Genomic DNA, 23,896 nt, shown 5'->3' on the forward strand with positions numbered 1-23,896 from the left:
CTGGCATTAGACCCTTTGACGCCAGTTGGCCGCACTGCTACTCACCTCCTCTGCCATATCCAGCTGGACTGCCTTCATAGGGGAGGGCCTCTTCTTACCGTCACTGGTGAAAAGGACCTCTCGTCTTGCACGCACAGACTGGAGGAGAGTGAGAAGGGAGGCCTCGCTGCATTGTGGGGTCACCCTAGAGCACCCCTCTGCCATCCTCAGCTTTTGAGGTGGTCTTTTAAAGGCAAAGGTGACACCTACGTGTAACTAACTTCTGGCTGCAAGGTTTGTCTTGCATATGTTTGAAAACCAATGCAGGACTAGTGAGGAAATCTGTGCTGTTGTCATGGTTTTTCAACTATTACACATCGGCGCATGTTCATGAACACTTTGCTTCTGCAGCAGCTGATTATCGTTATTGGTATAATATCTCTAGTTGGCAATGCAGCTAGAATATGAACATATTTTTCTGTTTTTTAACAAAGATCGTTTCATTACAGTTGCATGTATCTTCACATAACAGTTAGCAGAGAAATGAATACAAATTCCAAATGCATATTAGTCTGCAGCTTTTTACAGTCAGATGATTAGCAGCCTTTGGTATGTAAATATTCTACAATTATAGTTTTATTTCTCTTGTGTATTTGCCTTTTATGGAACATTTAAGTCTCCGTCCTGGAATGTGCAAAATTAAGCTTATTCATCCGGGTGTGGCACACCTCCAAGAAGCAATTTAACACTTGAGTGGAAGAACCGGATTGCAACTTCACAGGACACTGGGACACAGCAGGGTAAGTATGTGGCAGCAAAGCAGAAAGAATTGGGGAAACTCAGCAGGTCAGGCAGTGTCTGTGGAGAGGGAAGCAGAGTTAACTTTCAGGTCTGTGAACTTCGTCCTGTAAAATACTTCACAGGAATATTATAGAACAAAGTATGACACCGAGCCACAAAAGGAGGTATTAGGTCAGTTGACCAAAAGGCTTTTAAGAGTGTCTTTAAGGAGGAAATTGAGGTGAAGAGGCAAAAAGAGGGAATTCCAGAGTTTGGAGCCTGGGCAACTGAAGGCATGGTCATCAATAAAATCAGGGATGCACAAGAAGCCAGAATTAAATGAGTGCAGATATCTATATTGTGGGTCTGGAGGTGATTACAGAGATAGGGAGGGGCAAGGCCATAGAGGGATTTGAAAACAAGGATAATAAATTTTAAAATCAAGATGTTCCTTGACTGGAAGCCAATGTAGGTCAGCAAGCACGGGGTTGATAGGGGAATGATACATGGTGCAAGTTAAGACATGAGCAGAAGAATCTTTGATGACCTCAAGTTTACAGAGAGTAGAAAGTAGGAAACCAACCAGGAGTGCATTGGAATGCTCAAGTCTAGAGGTAACGAAAGGGTGAATGAGGGTTTCAGCAGTAGCTAAGTTGAGATGGGACGAAGTCGGGCGATGCTACAGAGGTGGAAAAAGGCAGTTTTAGTGATGGCACGGATATGAGGTCAGCCGCTCATCTTGGAGTCAAATGTGACTCCAAGATTACGAACAGAATGGCTTAATCTCACGCTGTTGCCAGGGAGAGAAATGGAGCTGGTAGCTCGAGAACGGAGTATGGGAAAAGAGCAGAGGAATAGCTCTTTCAAGGAGCTGGCATGGACACGACATGCTGATTGGTCTTCTTCTGTGCTGTATAATTCCATGAATACTTTGTCACAGGGAGTGCCCGAGTTAGAAACTACTGCATCTTTTAAGGGAAACAAGATCAATATTTGGAACAGGTGAAGATACAGAGCTCTGGGGAGACCATGTGGTGGTCAGCAGACACAAACATAATGGGTGAAATGGCCTTTTATTTTGCTGCAAACTTTTATGGTTCTTTTGAACAGCTGTATCAGTCTCTTTTTTTAAATTCTTTCATGGAATGTGGGTGTCACTGGCAAGGCCAGCATTTGTTACCCATCCCTAATTGTCCTTGGCAACTGCGTGGCTTGCTAGGCCATTTCAGAGGGCAATTAAGAGTCAATCATGTTGCTGTGGGTCTGGAGTCACATGTAGGCCAGACCAGGTAAGGATGGCAGATTTCCTTCCCTAAAGGACATTGGTGAACCAGATGGGTTTTTACGACAATCAATGATAGTTTCACGGCACCATTACTGAAACTAGCTTTCAATTCCAGATTTTTAAAAATTAATTGAATTTAAATCCACGCGCTGCCCTGGTGGGATTTGAATCCGTGTTTTAATCTGTGCCTCTGGATTACTAGTTCAGTAACATTACTACTCTGCCACCATCTTCATAATTTTGCTTTTTTCAAATGCTTTTGTTACATTCTACATAGAAAACCATATTAGCATGTCAGACAACTTCAAAATTACTTACTTCCTTGCCAACGTGTTATTGTAGTAACCGAAAAGAGTTGGCCAATGTCGGAACGATAGCTTCCGCCACATCTCCTGATCCTGAGCTCCCCATGTGATCTTTACTTTGAAATCATTCTCTGGGAGACTGGTCTCACTACGGACCTGTTGTTTCCCATCAGTTATATTTTCAGGTGCAACCAAATGTAAGGCATCAAGAGGATTTGGATTCTTGTTCTGATCTGTGCCATGTGACTGATTCTCCAGTGGTGGAGTTACGTCTGATGGAAAACCAGGCAAACTCTTCTTATCATCTCCCGTTTGGAAAACTCCTGGTGGCACTGCAATGCGTGCTAAGCCACTCTCTCCCAGGGGGCTCTGCTCAGTCACCTGTGCTGTTAAAAATGTCCGGAGGCCAGCAGGATCAGTATAAACCAGGATCCCAATCCATATGACGGTCCCCACCTCAAAAAGAAATGAGATTTAGGTGTTGTCAAATCCAGCACAGTAACTTATTTATTAAAAAACCCTTGCATTTATATAGCATACCTCACAGATACATCACAAAGTACTCATATACAATTAAATACAGTGAATAAGTAAGCAAATGTGGGACATTTTAAACACAGTGCGTTCCCACAAACAGCACTGAACTGAATAATTAGTCAATCCATTGGTTGAGGTGGAATTCTGACCGGGAGAACAGGAGAACTAACTGTTTCACCTGGAAGAGGTGGGTTGTCAATTTCAATATATTAATCGCTCGATTAGAGCAATATTAAAGTGGGTTTTGCAGTTTAACTTTGGCTTCATGGCATTCCTAGTAATTTCCAGTGAAAGCAAGGTGAGAAATGGCAATTGAGGCCTGAAGCCAAGACAGGGAATGATGCCATTCAGCGCTCACAATGTTCTTCTACTCATTTATGTGAAAATTCACAGCACTTATACCGAGAGATGACTTTACACACTTTGGTGGTGTCATCTGCACTTTGGGGGTTAAGAGGGCTGATCTGCACTTTGGAGCTCTGAACCACTGCAACCATCTCACAACCACATGCAAAAGCCACATTTGCACTCACATTCGGCCACCCGCCTCACCACCAATGCCACTAACACAAAGCAGTCCTGCAAATAAGCAAGCCTCCCTTTCACAGCCCTCCACTGCTTGGCGTCATTTCATGTCTTCTCATTTATCATCACACAACTGCAAAGGCCACTTGCCAGTCAACAACCAAGAGTGGGAAAAACAGAAAAGTAATGGAAAAGAATAATATTAATAATGTCTCACAAACAAAATAGAAACTTAACATTCTATTTAAGTATAACACACCAATGTGCAACTGCAAATCTTTAACCTTTTCCTAACACTTCTACATGGCACAATTCCTAGGATTCCAGCAGACATAGAGGTAGACTGCTCAGATCTCTACCTTTATTGGCAAGAAGCACTTAGACAATGTCTTCTAGGTTTTGGGGCCTGTGATAGCCCTGCTAAAGACTCCAGCCATAATGAGGGGTTATAAGATTAATAAAGTTATTTTCCTATGAATAAGGGATTAAAACATTTAAAAAGGTTCATCTTCCTAAAAGGTTAAACAAGTTAATCTCTATATTACAAAATTGACACAATTGGAGCCAGAGGAAATGGGTGAGGTACTAAATGAGTACTTTGCATCAGTATTCACCAAAGAGAAGGACTTGGTGGATGATGAGGGAGGCAAGGGAAGAAATTGCTGGGGACTTGACAGAAATCTTTGTATCCTCATTGGCTACAGGTGAGGTACCAGAGGACTGGAGAATAGCCAATGTTGTTCCTTTGTTTAAGAAGGGTAGCAAGGATAATCCAGGAAATTATAGGCCGGTGAGCCTTCCATCAGTGGTAGGGAAATTATTAGAGAGGATTCTTCGGGACAGGATTTACTCCCATTTGGAAACAAATGAACTTATTAGCGAGAGGCAGCATGGTTTTGTGAAGGGGAGGTCGTGTCTCACTAATTTGATTGAGTTTTTTGAGGAAGTGACAAAGATGATTGATGAAGGAAGGGCAGTGGATGTTATCTATATGGACTTCAGTAAAGCCGTTGACAAGGTCCCTCATGGCAGACTGGTACAAAAGGTGAAGTCACACGGGATCAGAGGTGAGCTGGCAAGATGGATACAGATCTGGCTCGGTCATAGAAGACAGAGGGTAGCAGTGGAAGGGTGCTTTTCTGAATGGAGGGCTGTGACTAGTGGTGTTCCTCAGGGATCAGTGCTGGGACCTTTGCTGTTTGTAATATATATATAAATGATTTGGAGGAAAATGTAACTGGTCTGATTAGTAAGTTTGTGGACGACACAAAGGTTGATGGAGTTGCGGATAGTGATGAGGATTGTCAGAGGATACAGCAGGATATAGATCGGTTGGAGACTTGGGCAGAGAAATGGCAGATGGAGTTTAATCTGGACAAATGTGAGGTAATGCATTTTCGAATGTCTAATGCAGGTGGGAAGTATACAGTAATGGCAGAACCCTTTGGAGTATTGACTGGCAGAGAGATCTGGGCGTACAGGTCCACAAGTCACTGAAAGTGGCAATGCAGGTGGATAAGGTAGTCAAGAAGGCATACGGCATGCTTGCCTTCATCGGTTGGGGCATAGAGTATAAGAATTGGCGAATCATGCTGCAGCTGTACAGAACTTTAGTTTGGCCACACTTAGAATATTGCGTGCAATTCTGGTCGCCACACTACCAGAAGGACGTGGAGGCTTTGGAGAGGGTACAGAGGAGGTTTACCAGGATGTTGCATGGTCTGGAGGGCATTAGCTATGAGGAGTGGTTGGATAAACTGGGATTGTTTTCACTGGAACGACGGAGGTGGAGGGGCAACATGATAGAGGTCTACAAAGTTATGAGCGGTATGGACAGAGTGGACAGTCAGAAGCTTTTTCCCAGGGTGGAAGAGTCAGTTACTAGGGGACATAGATTTAAGGTGAGAGTGGCAAAGTTTAGAGGGGATGTGCGAGGCAAGTTCTTTACACAGAGGGTGATGAGTGCCTGGAACTTGCTGCCGGGGGAGGTGGTGGAAGCAGGTACAATAGCGACGTTTAAGAGGCATCTTGACAAATACATGAATAGGATGGGAAAAGAGGGATACAGTCCCCGGAAGTGCAGAAGGTTTAGTTTAGGCAGGCATCAAGATCGGCGCAGGCTTGGAGGGCCGAATGGCCTGTTCCTGTGCTGTACTCTTCTTTGTTTTGTGTTAAAAACCTTGCCTCATCTTAGAACATCTGATCAGAGAGACCTGCTCCAAATGTCACAAAACTCGCATGGTAAAATATTGTTAACAGTTTTTCAAACTGTCACAACAGCTACCAGTGTAATAGTTGATAAGATGATTTTCAGCTGATAGCTCTAAACCACAGTCAACAGAATTTTTGACAAAGCTAACCAAACCCAAACATTGAATTATAATCTTGAAACACAGTTAAGATGGTCAAAAGTTTCATTAGTCATCCCGAGACTCGCAGCTTGCTTTTCTTAGGAATCAAAGAGGACAGATGTTACCTAGAATTTAATAGTTATACAACCTTATTTGGGAAATAAATGGGGATGAACTTACTTACAATTGAGGTAATGCTCACAACTGTAAGAAATTAGTTATGCAACTTGAGAAACAGTATAAAGATTAGAAGCACATACTGGATTTTTAGATTCATTGGACTTGCTCCAACATCTCTCATCATAAAGGTATGACTCTTGATGTAGGGTGATAATGATTCGCTCCTTAACAGCGACAGAGGTAGCTCTCTAACTCCACAGTCTTCTACTCGGGGATTTAAGGTAAATGTTACTTTAATGAATGGTGGATACCCTACTTAAATTGTTTAATGTAACAATATTTAGATTTAAAAATTGGATTTCTACTAGAAACAAGATCGTACTTTCTATCTTTTCCTAGAACTATTAATGTTGTGATTGACTGTCTCACCAACTGTGAAATGCATGTTCGGTTCTTTAGTAAACTTGTATATAAATTAGAACTTGTATTGTGTCACAGAGCCTTCTGTATCACTAACTTGTGAACCCGTCTTCATACACTCTTGGGTGGAGAAGTACATTATTGAGGAGAGATTCCCGGTCCCTCATAATATCTGGGTTATTATAATTGGGGTGAAACTTGTTAAGAAGGCTATCTGGAGGATGGTAATATTTTCAGTTGGTTCCTTTCCTTCAGGGAGAGCTAGATCAGTCTTTCAGACCTATTCAAGAGTCTTTGGGATCTGTCTTTCTCAACTTCAAGTTGAAAGTGAGCATCTGAGTAGTGCGCCTGATCTGGGATAACCCCAAAAAGGGGCTAAGATTATAATCTACTTCAAGACTTCTACTTGCACCTGTAGGGGCAGACTCGGGCACTGGGCCATGAGGCAGCATGTGGGCTTTTGACTGGGGGAGGGCACCAGGTAACAAGTGGAAGCATTTTGAGCTGAGTCCCCACTTACATGTCTCCTTTCACCATTATCCCTCTTGTGGCCAAACTGCACTTCCCTGCTAGCAATGAACCATAGAAACATAAAAAAATTATGGCACAGAAGGAGGCCATTCAGCCTATCACGTTCGTGCTGGCCGAATGAACTAGCCGCTATCTAACCCCAGCTTCCAGCACCTGGTCCAAAGCCTTGCAGGTTACAGCACTTCAGGTGCAAGTCCAGGTATCTTTTAAAAGAACCGTTCCTGGCAGTGAATTCCAGACACCCACCATCCTCTGGGTGAAAAAGTTTTTCCTCGTGTCCCCTCTAATCCTTCGACCAATCACCTTAAATCTGTGCGCCCTGGTAATTGACCTCTCCACGAGGGAAACAGCTCTTTCCTGTCTACTCTATCTAGGCCCCTCGTAATTTTGTACACCTCAATTAGGTCATCCCACAGCTTTTGCTACAGATGAGTAGAGCAATGAACAGCCAAGGGTAGGATATTATCCTATTAAAGGTGACATTCATAATGTTAAAAGCATTGATGAAGGCCTGCGCCCACTTGTGGTTACTGCTTTTGATGTGACATTGCCTTTGACATCATGCCACTCAACCTTGAAATGGATTCCTCCAAACTCTGTAAGCATTCAGTGTGGCTGGGTCTTTGCTTATACATTGCCCATTCTCTGCTGCTGCTACAGAAGTATCCTGTTCGTCGACGGTCTCTATACGCACTCCTCATCCGCATGCAATGGCTTGCTCAACCTGCTGCAGCTCCTCTGGCCGCTGCATAGCCGCTCCATGCGGCTGCCACCCCATCTCTCTGACACACTTCTCAATGGAGTAATCAAACTTGAAAGCATCGACCTATGGCCAAACAAAGCCCCTACTGCGATATGCCTCTCAAGAACATTCTGTCTATTGGCTGCTGTGGTCCTGGATCACACCCTTGCACTAACAGTACTTAATCCTGGACTCGCCCTCTCCAGTGCTACCAAAGTTGATAGCCCTCGCTTCGTCAATACACATCCTGCCTGTCACAGCAGAAAGCTGCAAACAATGCTTTCCTCCACCATGAGCTGCCAAACAAATCTTGCTCCTTTGCGCCTCCGAGAAATCCTTGTGTCCTTCACTAAATCACAAAAAGCTTGCAAAATTGCAGACAACTGCATGTTTAGCAGCCTGAATTACCTAACCCCTGCTGGTCTGTCAGCCTTTCAACCATTGTGCCGCCCGCATTTCATAAACTTGCTCAGCGGCTGGATGTCGTCGGGACAGTCTCATGTCATTTTATCATCCTCTGTTCCCATTGCCACGTGGCTGGTCAAATTCTGCCCAGAGAAATTTATTAATGCTGAAAACTGTTGCAACATGAAAGTTTTTCTTCAAAAGTGGTTGAGGCAGAGTACTGTAGCTTTTAAGGGAATGGAATCAAGGAATCTTACAGCACAAGAGGCCATTTCGTCCACTGTGCCAGTGCCAGCTCCTTGAACATAGGAAATAGGAGCAGGAGTAGGCCATTCGGCCTCTCAAGCTTTCTCTGCCATTTAGCTGGATCATGGCTGATCTTCTACCTAAAAGACATTTTCCTGCACTAGCCCCATATCCCTTGATATCTTTAATATCTATAAATCTATCTATCTCTGTCTTGAACATACAATAATGAAGCCTCCACAGCCCTCTGGGGTACAGAATTCCAAAGATTCACCATCTTGAGTGAAGAAATTCCTCCTCATCTTATTCTGAGACTGTGTCCCCTGGTTCTAGAGCCCCCAGCCTGGGGAAAAATGGTCCAATTAGTCCCACTGCCCTGCACTTCCTTATAGCCCTGCAATTTGCTTCCCTCAGAGTATTTATCCAATTAGGGCAATCCCAGGGCAATAAATGCTGGCCCGGCCAGCGACGCCCACATCCTATGAATGAATAAAAAAAAAAATTCCCTTTTGCAAGTTAGTATTGAAAATGCACCCACTACCCTCTCAGGCAGTGCATTTCAAATTATAACATGACGTATGAAAAAATTCTCATCTCACCGTTGGCTCTTGTGCCAATTTCCTTAAATCCTTGTCCTCTGGTTACAGAGCCTTCAGCCAGTGAATACAGTTTCTTCTGGATCAAAACCCATCATGATTTTGAATCCAATATAATCTCCATGGATTGATTTCTTAGTACACAAACACTAACAGTAATTAAAGAGCAAGTGACAATGCTACAAGATGAAAATGATGGTGAAAATAGCAAATGAAAATGAATATTTATGAAAGAGATGACATTAAGTTACAATCGAAGTGCTGCAGGATACTCAATGTTCTGGATGAGTTCGAAGTAGCATGGAGTGGTATTTGGTATCTGTTGTCTTCAGCTCTCCTTCTAACCTACAAAGGAGCTACTATCTTACAGTTTTAAGTCCTGAGAAAGGGTTTTATACCCAAAATGTTAAACCGTCTTCTATTTACAGACGTTGACTAACCTATTGTGTATTTCTAGCATTTTTGCTTTTATTTTTGAGAAATATACAATGAGTAAAACGGCACAAACAAATCCTTTGTGCCAGATGCCATATATTATAGATTTAATAAAGATACATAGTAAAGTTTACAGGGTCTTGAAAGAAGCTTGGAATGACGTCCCAAATGATTGTAAACAACAGATGTTGTGTCTTTATATTAAAAATTTGAGAAATCTGACCCAGGCCACCACATACTGAGCCAAATAAATTTGTACAGTTCACATACATTAAACGCAATCCATTTCTTACCATAATGATTCGCTGTGCGAGTCGTGTCCTAGCCAGAAAATATACTACTCTCAATCTCTTTGGCAGCCGTAAGTTTCTAAAAGAAGGCGCCTGCAGGGAAATGGTATAAGGAGCTGAAGGCCGCATCATAGGTTGACGGTCATATCTCTGTTGCCTTGGCACTGACTTGGAGCGAGACAGCCTCAGGTGGTCAGGAATTTCTTGCACAGCCTCTGCAGGAAGGCGCTTATTCAGGTCAGCAAGCTGGTAGGAAACAGAGAAGTCAGGAAAACTGCTACAATGAATTAGAAATTAGCAGATGTAAAGCTTTTAAAATGTATTTTCTTATGTTGTCTTCTCTCTATATTCGCCAGTACCTGTTGCAACAGGCTTACAAACATAGGGCCGAATAGGATCCCCCGACATTGGGGGTCGTGGCGGGGCAGGAAATGCCTCCAGCAGAGGCCCGCCACAGGCCTTGACGCTGGGAAGGACCGACCCGAAATTGTCGGTAGTAGCAAGGCTTTGTGGCGGCCCCCGTGCCGCTCAGCAACGGAAGCCAAATTTACACAGGCTAAATAATTTAAATGAACAAATATATTACCTTCCCACTCCTGCAGTCCGTCTCGGACCAATATTGGTGAGGGTGGCCAGCACTCCCGTGCCTTCGGATCCCCATCTGGGGATTGGGCGGAACGCTGGTGGGGAGCAGGTATGTTTTTCAGTTTGGGCTTGAGGGGAGCGATTTCAAAATAATTTCATTGGTGTAGGGGATGTTGGGAAGGAGTAAAGATTAAAGTTTATGAATTTTGGGGGGTGGGGAGGAAGGTTGGATGCACAAGATAAGTGTTTCAGGGGGTGGGGGGGAGAGGGCAGTTAATTAATCCTACACAGTTACTGGGGGCGGATGGGAGTCAGGATCAAATTATTTAATCTTTCAAAACCACTATCTCTTTAAATATTTAAAATGAAATGTAGGGCTCGGAGCCCTTGCTGGGAACAGACCACCCGCCCCACCATGTCATTCGGATGGGCGGTCCACCCTGACTATTTAAATAAGCCACCGCACTTAATATCAATTCCATGAGGAATACTGCATTCAGTTCTGAGCACCGCGCCTCAGGTTCAATATATTGACCTTAGAAGGGGTGCAGTGCAGATTCACCAGAATGATACCAAAACAAAAAGGGTTAAATTACGAGGACATATTGCATAGATTGGATTGTACCTACTTGAGTTGAAGTATTGAAGATGATTAAATGAGAGTACAGAACAAGGAGGCATAATCTTAAAATTAGAACTAGGCCTTTCAGTGGTGATATCAAAAAGCACTTTTTCACACAAAGGGTAACAGAAATCTGGAACTCTCTCCCACAAAAAACTATTGAGGGCAAATCAACTGGAATTTTCCAAACTGAGGAAGATAGATTTTTGTTAGGCAAACACATTAAGGATTATGGAATCACAACTGGTAGACAGAGATAAGATACAGATCAGCCATGATTTAACTGAATAGCAAACAGGCCCAAGGGGCTGAATGGCTTACTCCTCTTTTTATTTTCCATGCTCAGGAGGGTGGGGAAGGTAGCTTCCATTTGGAAATTCCTTAAAGTGATGCAGTTGAGATCAGTAATACAGGGACAGTCAAAGCCCGAATCCTGAATTCTGTCAACTCCCACGAGTGACCTAACTCACCACATCACAGCGGAACGTCCAAAAAGGAAATTAAGGCTTATAATTACATAGTGTTAAATGATATCTTTCAGAAATTATTCCCAAGTGCACTGTTATGAACGCTGGACTTTGTAGTATGATTATGCTTTAAAAACTGTGTTTTTTAATGTAGTGCAAGGAGGATTCGGAGGAAACATGTGACCTCACATCAACTTTGCCGAGAGACAAGATAGGGATCCTGGCTACCACGCAAACAAGGAACGCAGATCAAAGACCCTTTTGTAAGCAGAATGCATGGTTGTAACAACTGATGAAAAACGCACAGATCGCAAACAGGTAGCCAAAAGCTCTGAAGATGCAAACTATAATTGAAATTTTTTAATGCCTGGAAACAAAGGAAGAGCCAGGTGGTTCTGCTGTGGCCAGATTTGAGGACTTGGCATGTTGAAAAAGGCAATTGATGATTGACTTTTGACGCTGGATAAATTCAACAAGCTTTCAGAAGTCTGGAGGCTGTAAGGAAGACCGGGAGACACAAAGACCAGCAGTGGCAACCTCAGAAGAAAGAGAAAGAAAAAACATTTGCTCTCAGAACACTGAAACAGCGAAAGGCTGCCAAGACTTGAACCTAATTCGAAAGCAGAGGTTTGCAGAGGAAAAGGACCAACTTAGTCACCAGAGATCACCTTATTCACTGAAGTCCAGGTCGAAAGTACTTCGAAGTAGTGACTGAAGAGGACATTGATTTTGAGAAGGATTGGGAGATCCAATCTATTGCAACTGGGAGAAGTTTGGGACTTTTAACTGCCAAGATATCACTTCAATGAGGACACTGTGTAAAATATAAAGGTGGTGTGGGGTTTACAAGTGTGTTAATAAGTTAAAGCGAAATACCTTTCCGTATTTGGTGTATTAGCAACGTACAAAGTACTGTTTAGTTAATAAAAACAGCAAGTGCTGGAAATATTCAGCAGGTCTGGCAGCATCTGTGGAGATGCTGCCAGACCTGCTGATTATGTCACAAGAACACAAGAAATAGGAGCAGAAATAGACGATATGGCCCATCGAGCCTGCTCCACCATTCAATACTATCATGGCTGATCTTGGGCTTCAATTCCACTTTCCTGCCCACTCCCCATATCCCTCGATTCCCTGTGAGACAAAAAATCCAACTATCCCAGCCTTAAACGTATTCAATGATGGAGCATCCACAACCCTCTGGGGTAGAGAATTCCAAAGATTCACAACCCTGTGAGTGAAGTAATTTCTCCTCGTCTCAGTCCTGAATGATTGACCCCTTATCCTGAAACAGTGTCCCTGTGTTCTAGATTCCCCAACCAGTGGGAACAATCTCTCAGCTTCTACCCTATCAAGCCCTTTCAGAATCTTGCATGTCTCAATTAGATTGTCTCTCTTCTTCTAAACTCCAGAGAATATAGGCCCAATTTACTCAGCCTCTCATCAGAGGACAACCCCCTCATCCCAGGGATCAATTTAGTAAATCTTCGCTCCACTGCCTACAGTGCAAGTATATCCTTTCTTAAATGTGGAGATCAAAACTGCACACAGTATTCCAGGTGCAGTCTCACCAAAGCCCTGTACAATTTCAGTAAGACTTCTTTACTCCTGTGCTCTAATCCTCTTGCAATAAAGGCCAACATGCCATTTGCCTTCTTAATAGCTTTCTGCACCTACATGTTAACTTTGTGTGTTCTTTGTACGAGTACCCCCAAGCACTTGTCCAGCACTTTGTTTTTATTTCAGATTTCCAGCATCCACAGCATTTTGCTTTTATTTTATTGTTTAGTTAATGTTGCTTTTTAGTTTAGTTGTTATAGCAAAAGTCTTTAAATGTGAAATCTTGTGTACTTTAGATTGGTCTGGAGAGGTCATATCTCATGTTTTCATGTTAACGATCTCACTGAGGCTATAACATGCATTGACTGTTATGCAGGCAGGTATTACAATCACTTTGGACAAAGGGAGGAGCAATGAATGAATGGCCAGTTCATTTGTCTTTAATGGTGTTGGTTGAGGGAGGAATGTTGTTCAAGACACTTCCTTGCGTGTCACTGGTACTTCAAAGTACAGCTGAACTGCTGGAACAAAAGTGCACAACCTTTCTGACAATCTCTGACAATACGTCACTCCTTTCAGAACTGCTCTTGAATGTCAACACTGATTACTTCTCAAGTTCTGGAACAGTCCTTGAAGCCACAAACATCTACCGCAGAGGCAATCTTGCCACCAAATGAGTTTATTTATTTATTTTTTATTTATTTATTTAGAGATACAGCACTGAAACAGGCCCTTCGGCCCACCGAGTCTGTGCCGACCAACAACCACCCATTTATACTAACCCTACAGCAATCCTATATTCCCTACCACCTACCTACACTAGGGGCAATTTACAACAGCCAATTTACCTATCACCTGCAAGTCTTTGGCGGCGGGAGGAAACCTGAGCACCCGGCGAAAACCCACGCGGTCACAGGGAGAACTTGCAAATTCCGCACTGGCAGTACCCGGAACTGAACCTGGGTCCCTGGAGCTGTGAAGATGCGGTGCTAACCACTGCGCCACTGTGCTGCCCCAAGTTGATACTCCTGCGCATCAGAGTGAAAATAAATTTGAATCAGAGTATAACAGGGTTATCTTACCTCCATGCGGCGAATATCAATGGACAACACCGTTGTGAAGAAAAACATCTGTAGAAAGAAATCGGAAACGAGTCCAACCACAGCAAACAGGCAAAATTCCTGTAAAGAATTGGATGGGTGGGGAAGAGGCACGTGGGAAAGATCCACAGAACAAAACAAGAAGGAAAGGTTCAATACATAACAACACAGGTTCATCAGACAATAAAAAAAAGATAAGACATGAACTAAGTTGAATTAGGAGAAAGAACACAAATGCATTAAGCAGCAAAACTAAGGTAGGATATGTTCTCAATAAGCTACTGTAATTACACTCTAATGGGACAATTCACACCCAAAACCCATACTTTGTCTTTACACATCAACAAACCAACTAGCATTTTCTATTTTTACTGCAGATTTTATCTTTGCACATTCATGGTACTAGTTTAATTGGACTTACTTCAGTTGTTGCTATTTTAAAAAAGTATATTTTCTAAAATGAAAAAATCTATCAGTTTAAAAATCAATTTTATTGGATCAATACTTCCAAATGGAAAAGAAACTACCATTTTACAAAACATTTATGTAGCAGCAATAGTATGTTTATTTCCCCTCCCACAACATGATATAACTTAACATCTTTTCAGCTCTATGTTGAATTATGTGTTTCAAAGGTCACAGGTGCCTCCCTTCAATTTCCAAAACCACTTCATCTAGTTGCCTCTTCTCTCGCTTCAAAAGTATCCGAAAATCTATTGCTTTTGGCTCCCTCTTCCCTAATTTTTCATATGCCCTCTTGCCCCATCTCCTCTCCTTGATAAAGCATCTTGAGACTATGACAAAAAATTATATTATTAAAATATTATTCTGCGTTGAATTTTAACTTGTATTCTTTACTGTTGGAAACAATAGGCAAGAGGCTAAACATTCAGTCACACAAAGGATTTCTCAAGTGACCAACCATGAACTCCAAGACCAGACAGGCTGACTGCAGTAAGCCACACAAGGTGCAAATATTAGGGAGAACGTAATAGAGGGTTTAAGTTGCTAATGGCTCCAGATGTCACATCAAATAGCAAGCACAAAATTTCATTGCCAAAGATTGGATGTACAATTCATATTGATAAAGAAAATTTGTCATCTGTTTCAGTATATACACTTACACTGTTAACACTGTCCCCAGTTATTCCCGTCAGCTGCTATTACTGGGCAAACGGCGCTTCCCATTTTTCCATTACCAGACATGTCATTAGAAAGGAACTGCTTAAACCAGATCAAGCAGGCTGGCTATTTTGGGGCAGTTCAGACAGCTGTTCAGGGTCATCTTCCGTTTGCCCTGCAGCACTGCTTTAATATATCTGAATCACTCCCTTATTAAATGCTAATTTCAGAAAGATATTCACAAATGCAGTGGCAGCAGTTCAGGAACATTGACAATGACAAGGGCAGTCTTTCGGCAGCAAAGGCTACAGTCCAACAATTATTATGAAAGAAACTACTGATTGTAAAAATGAAGAAACAGATATAAATTTAGCAAACTTGGCATTTCATCATTTAAATACATTAATTTCATTTTTATTTTCTAAAGTGGATTCACAGAGAAATTAAGATTGTGAAGCCTATTGTTTGTGATTACATTAGGACAAGAAAGCAGCAGCAGCTAAGTATTTTCTGTTTCGGGCATTCCCCTCTTAAAAGATAATATTGGGATTTACCCTCCATTGCATATAGCAGAAAAATCATATTAAAATGAATGCACCCGCTATACAGAATTATAGAATCTTATCGCACAGAAGGAAGCCATTCAGCCTGTCATGCCCGTGCTGGCTCTTTGAAAGAGCTGTTTAGTTTAGTCCCAACATTTTCCCCATAACCCTGCAAATTAGTTCTCTTCAAGTACATGCCCAAACGTCTTCTGAAAGTTCATACGACATCTGCTTCTACCACTCTTTCAGATAGTGATTTCCAGATCTTAACAAACCTCTGCGTGAAAAGAATTGTCCTCATTTTCCCTCTAGTTCTTTTGCCAATTATTTTAAATCAGTGACCTCTGGTTACTGACCCATTTTGCCAGTGGAAACAGTTTCTCCCCACTCGTGGTATAAAACCCCCTCAATTTTGTATACCTCTATTCAGTATCCCTTAATCTCTGTGCAAGAAGGAACACAATACAAGCTTCTCCAATCTCACCATGTAACCAAGTCCCTAACCCCTGGGATCATCCTGGTAAATCTCCTCTCTACCCTCTCCAAGGCCTTAACATTTTTCTGAAGTGTGGTACCCATAATTGTACACAATACTCTAGCTGAGGCCTAGCCAGTAATTTGCAAAGGTTTAGCATGACCCCCTTGTTTTAGTATTCAATGCCTCTATTTACAAAGCCAAGTATCCCATACACTTTCTTAAAAGCTTAAACAACTCGCACTTACACCTTCACAGATTTCATAGAATCATAGAAATTTATGGCACAAAAGGAGGCCGTTTACCATTGTGCCTGTGCCGGCCAGAAAAGAGCTATCCAGTCGAATACCATTTTCTAGCTCTTGGTCAGTAGTCTCGTAGGTTACGCCACTTCAAGTGAATATGCACCTCAAGTCCTCTGCTCTTGCACCCCCTCAAAATAGTACAATTTATATAATGCTGCCTATCCTTGTTGTTCCTCCCAGAGTACACTTATCTGCACTAAACTGCATCTGCCAATTTCACCAGTCTACCACTATCCTGCTCCTGCTCACTATTTACTGCATTGCTAAGTTTTGTATCACCCACTAACTTAGAAATTATACTTCATATCAGAGTCCAGTTCATTTACACATAAGAAAAGAAATGGTTCCCCCTACTAAATGTAGGTGGCATGATTGGGAAATTTGCTGAGGACACAAAAATTGGCTGTGCAGCTAATAGTGAGGAGGAAAGCTGTGGACTCCAGAATATCATCAATGTTTTCGTTGAGTGGGTGGAAAACTGCAAATGGAATTCAACCACAGTGACGCAGTGGTTAGCACCGCAGCCTCACAGCTCCAGTGACCCGGGTTCGATTCTGGGTACTGCCTGTGCGGAATGTGCAAGTTCTCCCTGTGACTGCGTGGGTTTCCGCCGGGTGCTCCGGTTTCCTCCCACAGCCAAAAACTTGCAGGGTGATAGGTAAATTGACCATTGTAAATTGCCCCTAATGTAGGTAGGTGGTTGGGGAATTGAGGGGATGTGGTAGGAATATGGGATTAATGTAGGATTAGTATAAATGGCTGGTTGATGGTCGGCACAGACTCGGTGGGCCGAAGGGCCTGTTTCAGTGCTGTATCTCTAAATAAATAAAGTGTGAGGTATTGCATTTGGGGATGGCAAAAAAAGTAAGGGAATATACAATAAACGGGAGGATATTGGGAGGGGTTGGAGAAGTGAGAGACCTTGGAGTGGATGTTCACAGGCCCCTGAAGGTGGCAGGACAGGTGGCTAGAGTAGTGAAGAAGGCATATGGATTGCTTTCCTTTATTGGCCGAGGTATAGAGTACAAAAGCAGGGATGTGGTGCTGGAACTGTATAGAGCTTTGGTTAGGCCACAGCTGGAGTATTGCGTGCAGTTCTGGTCATCACATTACAGAAAGGACATAATTGCTCTGGAGAAAGTACAGAGGAGATTTACAAGAATGTTGCCAGAGCTTGAAGGTTGCAGCTATGAGGAAAGATTGGAGAGGCTAGGGTTGTTTTCCCTGAACTGAGGAGGCTGAGGGGTGACTTGATTGAGGTGTACAAAAAATTATGAGGGGCCTAGATAGAGTGGACAGGAAGGACCTGTTTCCCCGGCAGGGAGGTCAGTTACCAGGGGACACAGATTTAAGGTGATCGGTAGAAGGATTAGAGGGGACATGAAAGAAAGCTTTTTCATCCAGAGGGTGGTGGGTGTCTGGAATTCACTGCCAGGAATGGTGGTGGAGGCAGAGACCCTCAATTCTTTTAAAAGGTACCAGGACATGTGCTGTAACCTGCAGGGCTATGGACCAGATGCTGGAAGGTGGGACTAGCTTGGACGGATAGTTTATTCGGCCAGTGCAGACATGATGGGCTGAATGGCCTCCTTCTGTGCTGTACTTTTTCGATGGTTCTACTGAACCTTGGGAGACCCAACTGCTTAATACCCTCCAGTCGGAAAAAAAACTCCACTCACTATTACTTCCTATCTATTACCTATGTACCCAAGTTACCAGTGTCCTTTTAATCCCATATGCTTCCACTTTCCAAATATGTCTGTTATGTGGTACTTCATTAAAAGTCTTTTGAAAGTCCATATATACATCTTCTGCACTAGATTAATCAACCCCATGAATACTTCATTAAAGAACTCAATGAGGTTAGCCAGACGTGATTTGTCTTTAACAAATCTGTGCTGGTAGTTCCTTATTCATCCATGCTTCACCAAGTGAGAATTAATTCTCAACAATCCTCTTTCATTGCTTTCCTATCACTGACATTAGACAAACTTGGGGAAGTGGGTGCGAAGTGGTATTGTCATTGGACTAGTAATCCAGAGACCAACAGTATTGCTCTGGGGACATGGGTTCAAATCCCACCACGGCAGAAAGTGGAATTTGAATTCAATTAATAAATCTGGAATTTAAAAGTTAGTCTAATGATGACCATGAAACCACTGTCAATTGTTGTAGAAACCCATCTGGTTTGCTGATGTCCTTTAGGGAAGGAAATCTGCTGTTGTTACCTAGTCTGGCCTACATGTGACTCCAGACCCACAGCAATGTGGTTGACTCTTAAATGCCTCTCAGTTGTTTCTAAACACTACAAAGTCGACAAGGAATGAAACCTTGGCACCCGAAACGACAATGGCAAAGCCAGCCCTGTCGACCCTGCAAAGTCCCCCTTAGTAATATCTGGGGGCTTGTGCCAAAGTTGGGAGAGCTGTCCCACAGACTAGTCAAACAACAGCCTGACATAGTCATACTCACAGAATCATACTTTACAGACAATGTCCCAGACACCACCATCACCATCCATGGGTATGTCCTGTCCCACCAGCAGAGGTGGCAGTACAGTGGTATACAGTTGGGAGGGAGTTGCCCTAGGACTCCTCAACATTGACTCCGGATCCTGATGAAGTCTCATGGCATCTGGTCAAACAGGGGCAAGGAAACCTCCTGCTGATTACCACCTACCGCACCCCACTCAGCTGATAAATCAATACTCCTCTATGTTGAACATCACTTGGAGGAAGCATTGAGGGTGGCAAGAACGTGTGTACTCTGGGTGAGAGACTTCAATGTCCATCACCAAGTGTGGCTTGGTTGCACCACTACTGACCGAGCTGGCTGAGTCCTAAAGGACATAGCTGCTAGACTGGGTCTGAGGCAGGTGCTGAGGGAACCAGCAAGAGGGAAAAATATACTTGACCTCGTCTTCACCAAGCTGCCTGCCGCAGATGCATCTGTCCATGACATATTGGTAGGAATGACCACCGCACAGTCCTTGTGGAGACTAAGTCCCATCTTCACATTGAGGATACCCTCCATTGTGTTGTGTGGCACTACCTAAGTGCTAAATGGGATAGATTTCCAACAGATCTAGCAATGTAAAACTGGGCATCCATGAGGCGCTATGGGCCATCAGCAGCAGCAGAATTGTACTCAATCACAATCTGTAACCTCATGGCCTGGCATATCCTCCACTCTACCAGTACCATCAAACCGGGGATCAACCCTGGTTGAGTGAAGAGTGCAGGAGAGCATGCCAGGAGCAGCACCAGGCATATCTCAAAATGAGTTGTCAACCTGGTGAAGCTACAACACAGGACTACTTGTGTGCCAAACTGCGTAAGCAGCATTCGATAGACAGAGCTAAGTGATCCCATAACCAATAGATCAGATCTAAGCTCTGCAGTCCCGCCACATCCAGTCAGGAATGATGGTGGACAATTAAACAACTAACTGGAGGAGATGGCTCCACCAATATCCCCATCCTTAATGATGGGGGAGCCCAGCACATCAGTGCAAAAGATAAGGCTGAAGCATTTGCAACAATCTTCAGCCAGAAGTGCCGAGAGGATGATCCATCTCAGCCTCCTCCTGAAGCCCCCAGCATCACAGATGCCAGACTGCATCGTCACTCTGCATGATATCAAGAAATGACTGAAAGCACTGAATACTGCAAAGGCTATGGGCCCTTTCAACATTCTGGAAATAGTACTGAAGACCTGTGCTCCAGAAATTGCCTTGCCCCAAGCCAAGTTGTTCCAGTACAGCTACAACACTGGCATCTATCCAGCAATGTGGAAAATTGTACAGGTACGTCCTGTACACAAAAAGCAGGACAAATCCAACCCAGCCAATTACCATCCCATCAGTTTACTCTCGATCGTCAGTAAAGTGATGGAAGGTAAACTTGACAGTGCGATCAAGCGGCACTTGATTAGCAATAACATGCTCAGTTCCGCCAGGGCTACTCAGCTCCTGACCTCATTACAGCTTTGTTTCAAACATGGACAGACATGAACTCCAGAGCTGAGGTGATAGTGACTGCCCTTGACATCAAGGCAGCATTTGACCGAGTATGGCATCAAGGAGCCCCAGCAAAACTGGAGTCAATGAGAAACATAGAAAAATAGGAGCAGGAGTAGGCCATTTGGCCCTTCGAGCTTGCTCCGCCATTCATTATGATCATGGCTGATCATCCAACTCAGTAGCCTGTTCCGGCTTTCGCGCCATACCATTTCATTCCTTTCACCCCAAGAGCTACATATAACTCCTTTTTGAAAACATACAATACTTTAGCCTCAATTGCTTTCTGCGGTAGCGAGTTCCAAAGGCTCACCACTCTCTGGGGAAGAAATTTCTCCTCATCTCAGTCCTGAAAGGTTTACCCCCTATCTTAAGACTATGACCCCTAGTTCTGGACTCCCCCACCATCGGGAACATCCTTCCTGCATCAACCAGTCAAGTCCTGTTAGAATTTTACAGGTTTCTATGAGATCCCCCCTCACTCTTCTGAACTCCAGAAAATATAATCCTAATCAACTCAATCTCTCCTCATATATCAGTCACACCATCCCAGGAATCAGTCTGGTAAACCTTCGCTGCACTCCCTCTGTGGCAAGAACATCCTTCCTCAGATAAGGAGACCAAAACTGCACACAATATTCCAGGTGTAGCCTCACCAAGGCTCTGCATCAGGGGGAAAACTCTCCGCTGGCTGGAGTCATACCTAGCGCAAAGAACGATGGTTGTTATTGTTGGTGGTCAATCATCTGAGCTCCAGGACATCACTGCAGGAGTTCCTTGGGGTAGTGTCCTAGGCCCAACCATCTTCAGTTGCTTCATTGATGACCTTTCCTCAATCATAAGGTCAGAAGTGGGGATGTTCGCTGATGATTGCACAATGTTCAACACCATTCACGACTCCTCAGATACTGAAGCAGTCAGTGTAGAAATGCAGCAAGACGTGGACAATATCCAGGCTTGGGCTGATAAGTGGCAAGTAACATTCATGACACACAAGTGCCAGGCAATGACCATCTCCAACAAGAGAGAATCTAACCATCTCCCCTTGACATTCAATGGCATTACAATCTCCCACTATTAACATCCTCGGGCCTACTAGTGACCAGAAACTGAACTGTAGTAGCCAAATAAACACCGTGGCTACAAGATCAAGTCAGAGGCTGGGAATTCTGTGACAAGTAACTCATCTCCTGACTCCCCAAAGCCTGTCCACTATCTACAATGCACAAGTCAGGAGTGTGATGGAATATTCTCTACTTGCCTGGATGGGTGCAGCTCCAACAACACTCAAGAAGCTCAACAATATACTGGACAATGCAGCCCGCTTGATTGGCACCCCACCCACAAACATTCACTCCCTCCACCAACGACGCACAGTGGCAGCAGCGTGTACCATCTACAAGATGTACTGCAGCAACGCACTAAGGCTCTTTAGACAGCACCTTCCAAACCCGCAACCTCTACCATCTAGAAGGACAAGGGCAGCAGACGCATTGGAACACCACCACCTGCAAGTTCCCCTCCAAGCCACACTACATCCTGACTTGAACTATATCACCATTCCTTCACTGTCGCTGCGTCAAAATTCTGGAACTTTCTTCCCAGCAGCACTGTGGGTGTACCTACCCCACATGGACTGCAGCGGTTCAAGAAGGCAACTCACCACCACCTTCTCAAGGGCAATTGGGGGATGGGCAATAAATGCTGGCCTGGCCAGCGACGTTCACATCCCACAAATAAATTTTAAAAAACTGATCTGTACTTGCCAGCCTTATCCCCCTGCCCTCTTTTAAACAGGTACAAAATATGCAAATCTCCAGTCCTCTGGAACCACTCCCATATCCAAGGAGGACTGAGAAATTGTGTTCAGAGCTTACGCTATCGATACCTTTGCATCCTTTAGCAATCTAGGATCCATCCAAGGTGGACCAGGTAACTTGTTAACTTTGAGTGATGCCAACCTACTTAGCACCTCTCTTCTATCTATTTTTACCTTATACAGTATCTCCATTCCCCCTTTTTTACTGCAACATTACCCTCATCCTCTTCTTTTGTGAAGACAGATGCAAAGTACTCATTCAGTACCTCATTCACACCTTTTACTTCCACAAGAAAATTACCTTTTTTGTCCCCGATCAGTCCCAACATTCTTTTAAACATGGTTTTACTTTTTACACATTTAGAAAAGATATATATATATTTTTTATACTACCCATTAACCTTTTCTCATATTCCTGCTTTGCTCTTATATCCTTTTTCAATTTCCCCCTGCAATCTCTGCATTCTGTTTTCATCACAATACTCTCTTTCCTGGTTTATTTTAATCTCTATTTCCTTTGTCAGCCAAGAAGCTCTAGCTTTGGATGCCCCATCTTTCCTCCTTATGGGAATACAAGCTGCAGACATTGTGGGTGATCAGGGAGGGAGTAAGTTACCTGGACACTTTGTTCCAGCAGTCAGTCACACACACCCCTTAGGTTAAGTAGAACTGGTCAATGGTCAGAGACAGGAGGGGGTGACTGCGAGTATCGGGATCCATAGCGATGGAGGAGACTCGGTCCTTTACTTTGACCAACAGGTACTTGCCACCTGTGTGGATGAAAAGAAGGAATACAGGGTGGATGGGCAAACTGACCACAGCACCATAATGCATGAGGGCATTAAAGTGGGGGGAGTGAAAAGGAATGCTGTATTGATAGGGAACACTACAATCAGGGGAATAGATAATGTTCTCTGTCGTCATGACGGGGAGTTCTGAAGGCTGCGTTGCCTGCCTGATGTCAGGGTTAAAGACACCTCCTGGTGGGTGAAGAAGAACTTGGGAGTTGGAGGGGAAGGACTCAGTTGTCATGGTCCATGTAGGAACCAGCGACATAGGCAGAACTAAGAATGATGTTCTCTTGAGGGAGTTAGGGTCTAAATTAAAAAGCAGAACCTCAAAGGTAATAATCTCTGGATTGTTGCCTGAGCCAAGTGCCAACTGACAGAGATAGACAGATGAGGTAGTTAATTCCATGGCTGAAAGAGTGGTGTGAGGGGCAGGGGTTTCGCTTCATGGGCCACCAGTATTGAAGAAAGAAGGAGCTGTTCAACTAGGATGGCCTCACATAAACCGGACTGAGACCTGGTGAATCGGATAACGAGGGAAGTAGATCGGGCTTTAAACTAATAAAGTTGGGGGGGGGGGGGGGGGAGAAGAGGTGTGGTGGAGGATTCAGGAAAGGGTAAACTTAAAAAGCAGCAAGGGAAATGCCAACGCGCTAAAGCAGAACTACATTTTAGGTAAAAATAAGCAGTGTGGGTCAGGGAGAGAGAGAGTAGCAAAGGCAATAAAGTAGTAGTGACTAACGTGGTCAGGAAAAAGTAGGAAAAAAATTCAAAGCTAAAAGCACTATATTTGAATCCATGAAGCACTAACAAATTAGATGAATTAATAGCACAGATGGAAATTAATAGGTTTGACCTAATAACCATCATGGAAATGAGGTTGCAAAGTAACCAAGGTTGGGAAGTATTCCATAATACTAAAGGTTTAGAAGAGATAGAAAAAA

General features: G+C 43.5%; 1 protein-coding gene across 3 annotated transcripts in view; it reads right to left on the reverse strand.

The window, feature by feature from the left end:
- Positions 1-23,896, reverse strand: part of scap (SREBF chaperone) — a 306,453-nt gene that overhangs the window by 80,432 nt on the left and 202,125 nt on the right. For all 3 annotated transcript variants that reach the window (XM_068031444.1, XM_068031446.1, XM_068031447.1), the window contains 3 exons: positions 13,864-13,962; positions 9,551-9,793; positions 2,363-2,805 (listed from right to left, as the gene is read on the reverse strand). In XM_068031444.1, coding sequence (XP_067887545.1) covers positions 2,363-2,805; positions 9,551-9,793; positions 13,864-13,962 — 785 coding nt within the window. The remainder of the gene's footprint in view (positions 1-2,362; positions 2,806-9,550; positions 9,794-13,863; positions 13,963-23,896) is intronic.

This window comes from Heterodontus francisci, chromosome 5, assembly GCF_036365525.1.
Source record: "Heterodontus francisci isolate sHetFra1 chromosome 5, sHetFra1.hap1, whole genome shotgun sequence".
Taxonomy (NCBI): domain Eukaryota; kingdom Metazoa; phylum Chordata; class Chondrichthyes; order Heterodontiformes; family Heterodontidae; genus Heterodontus; species Heterodontus francisci.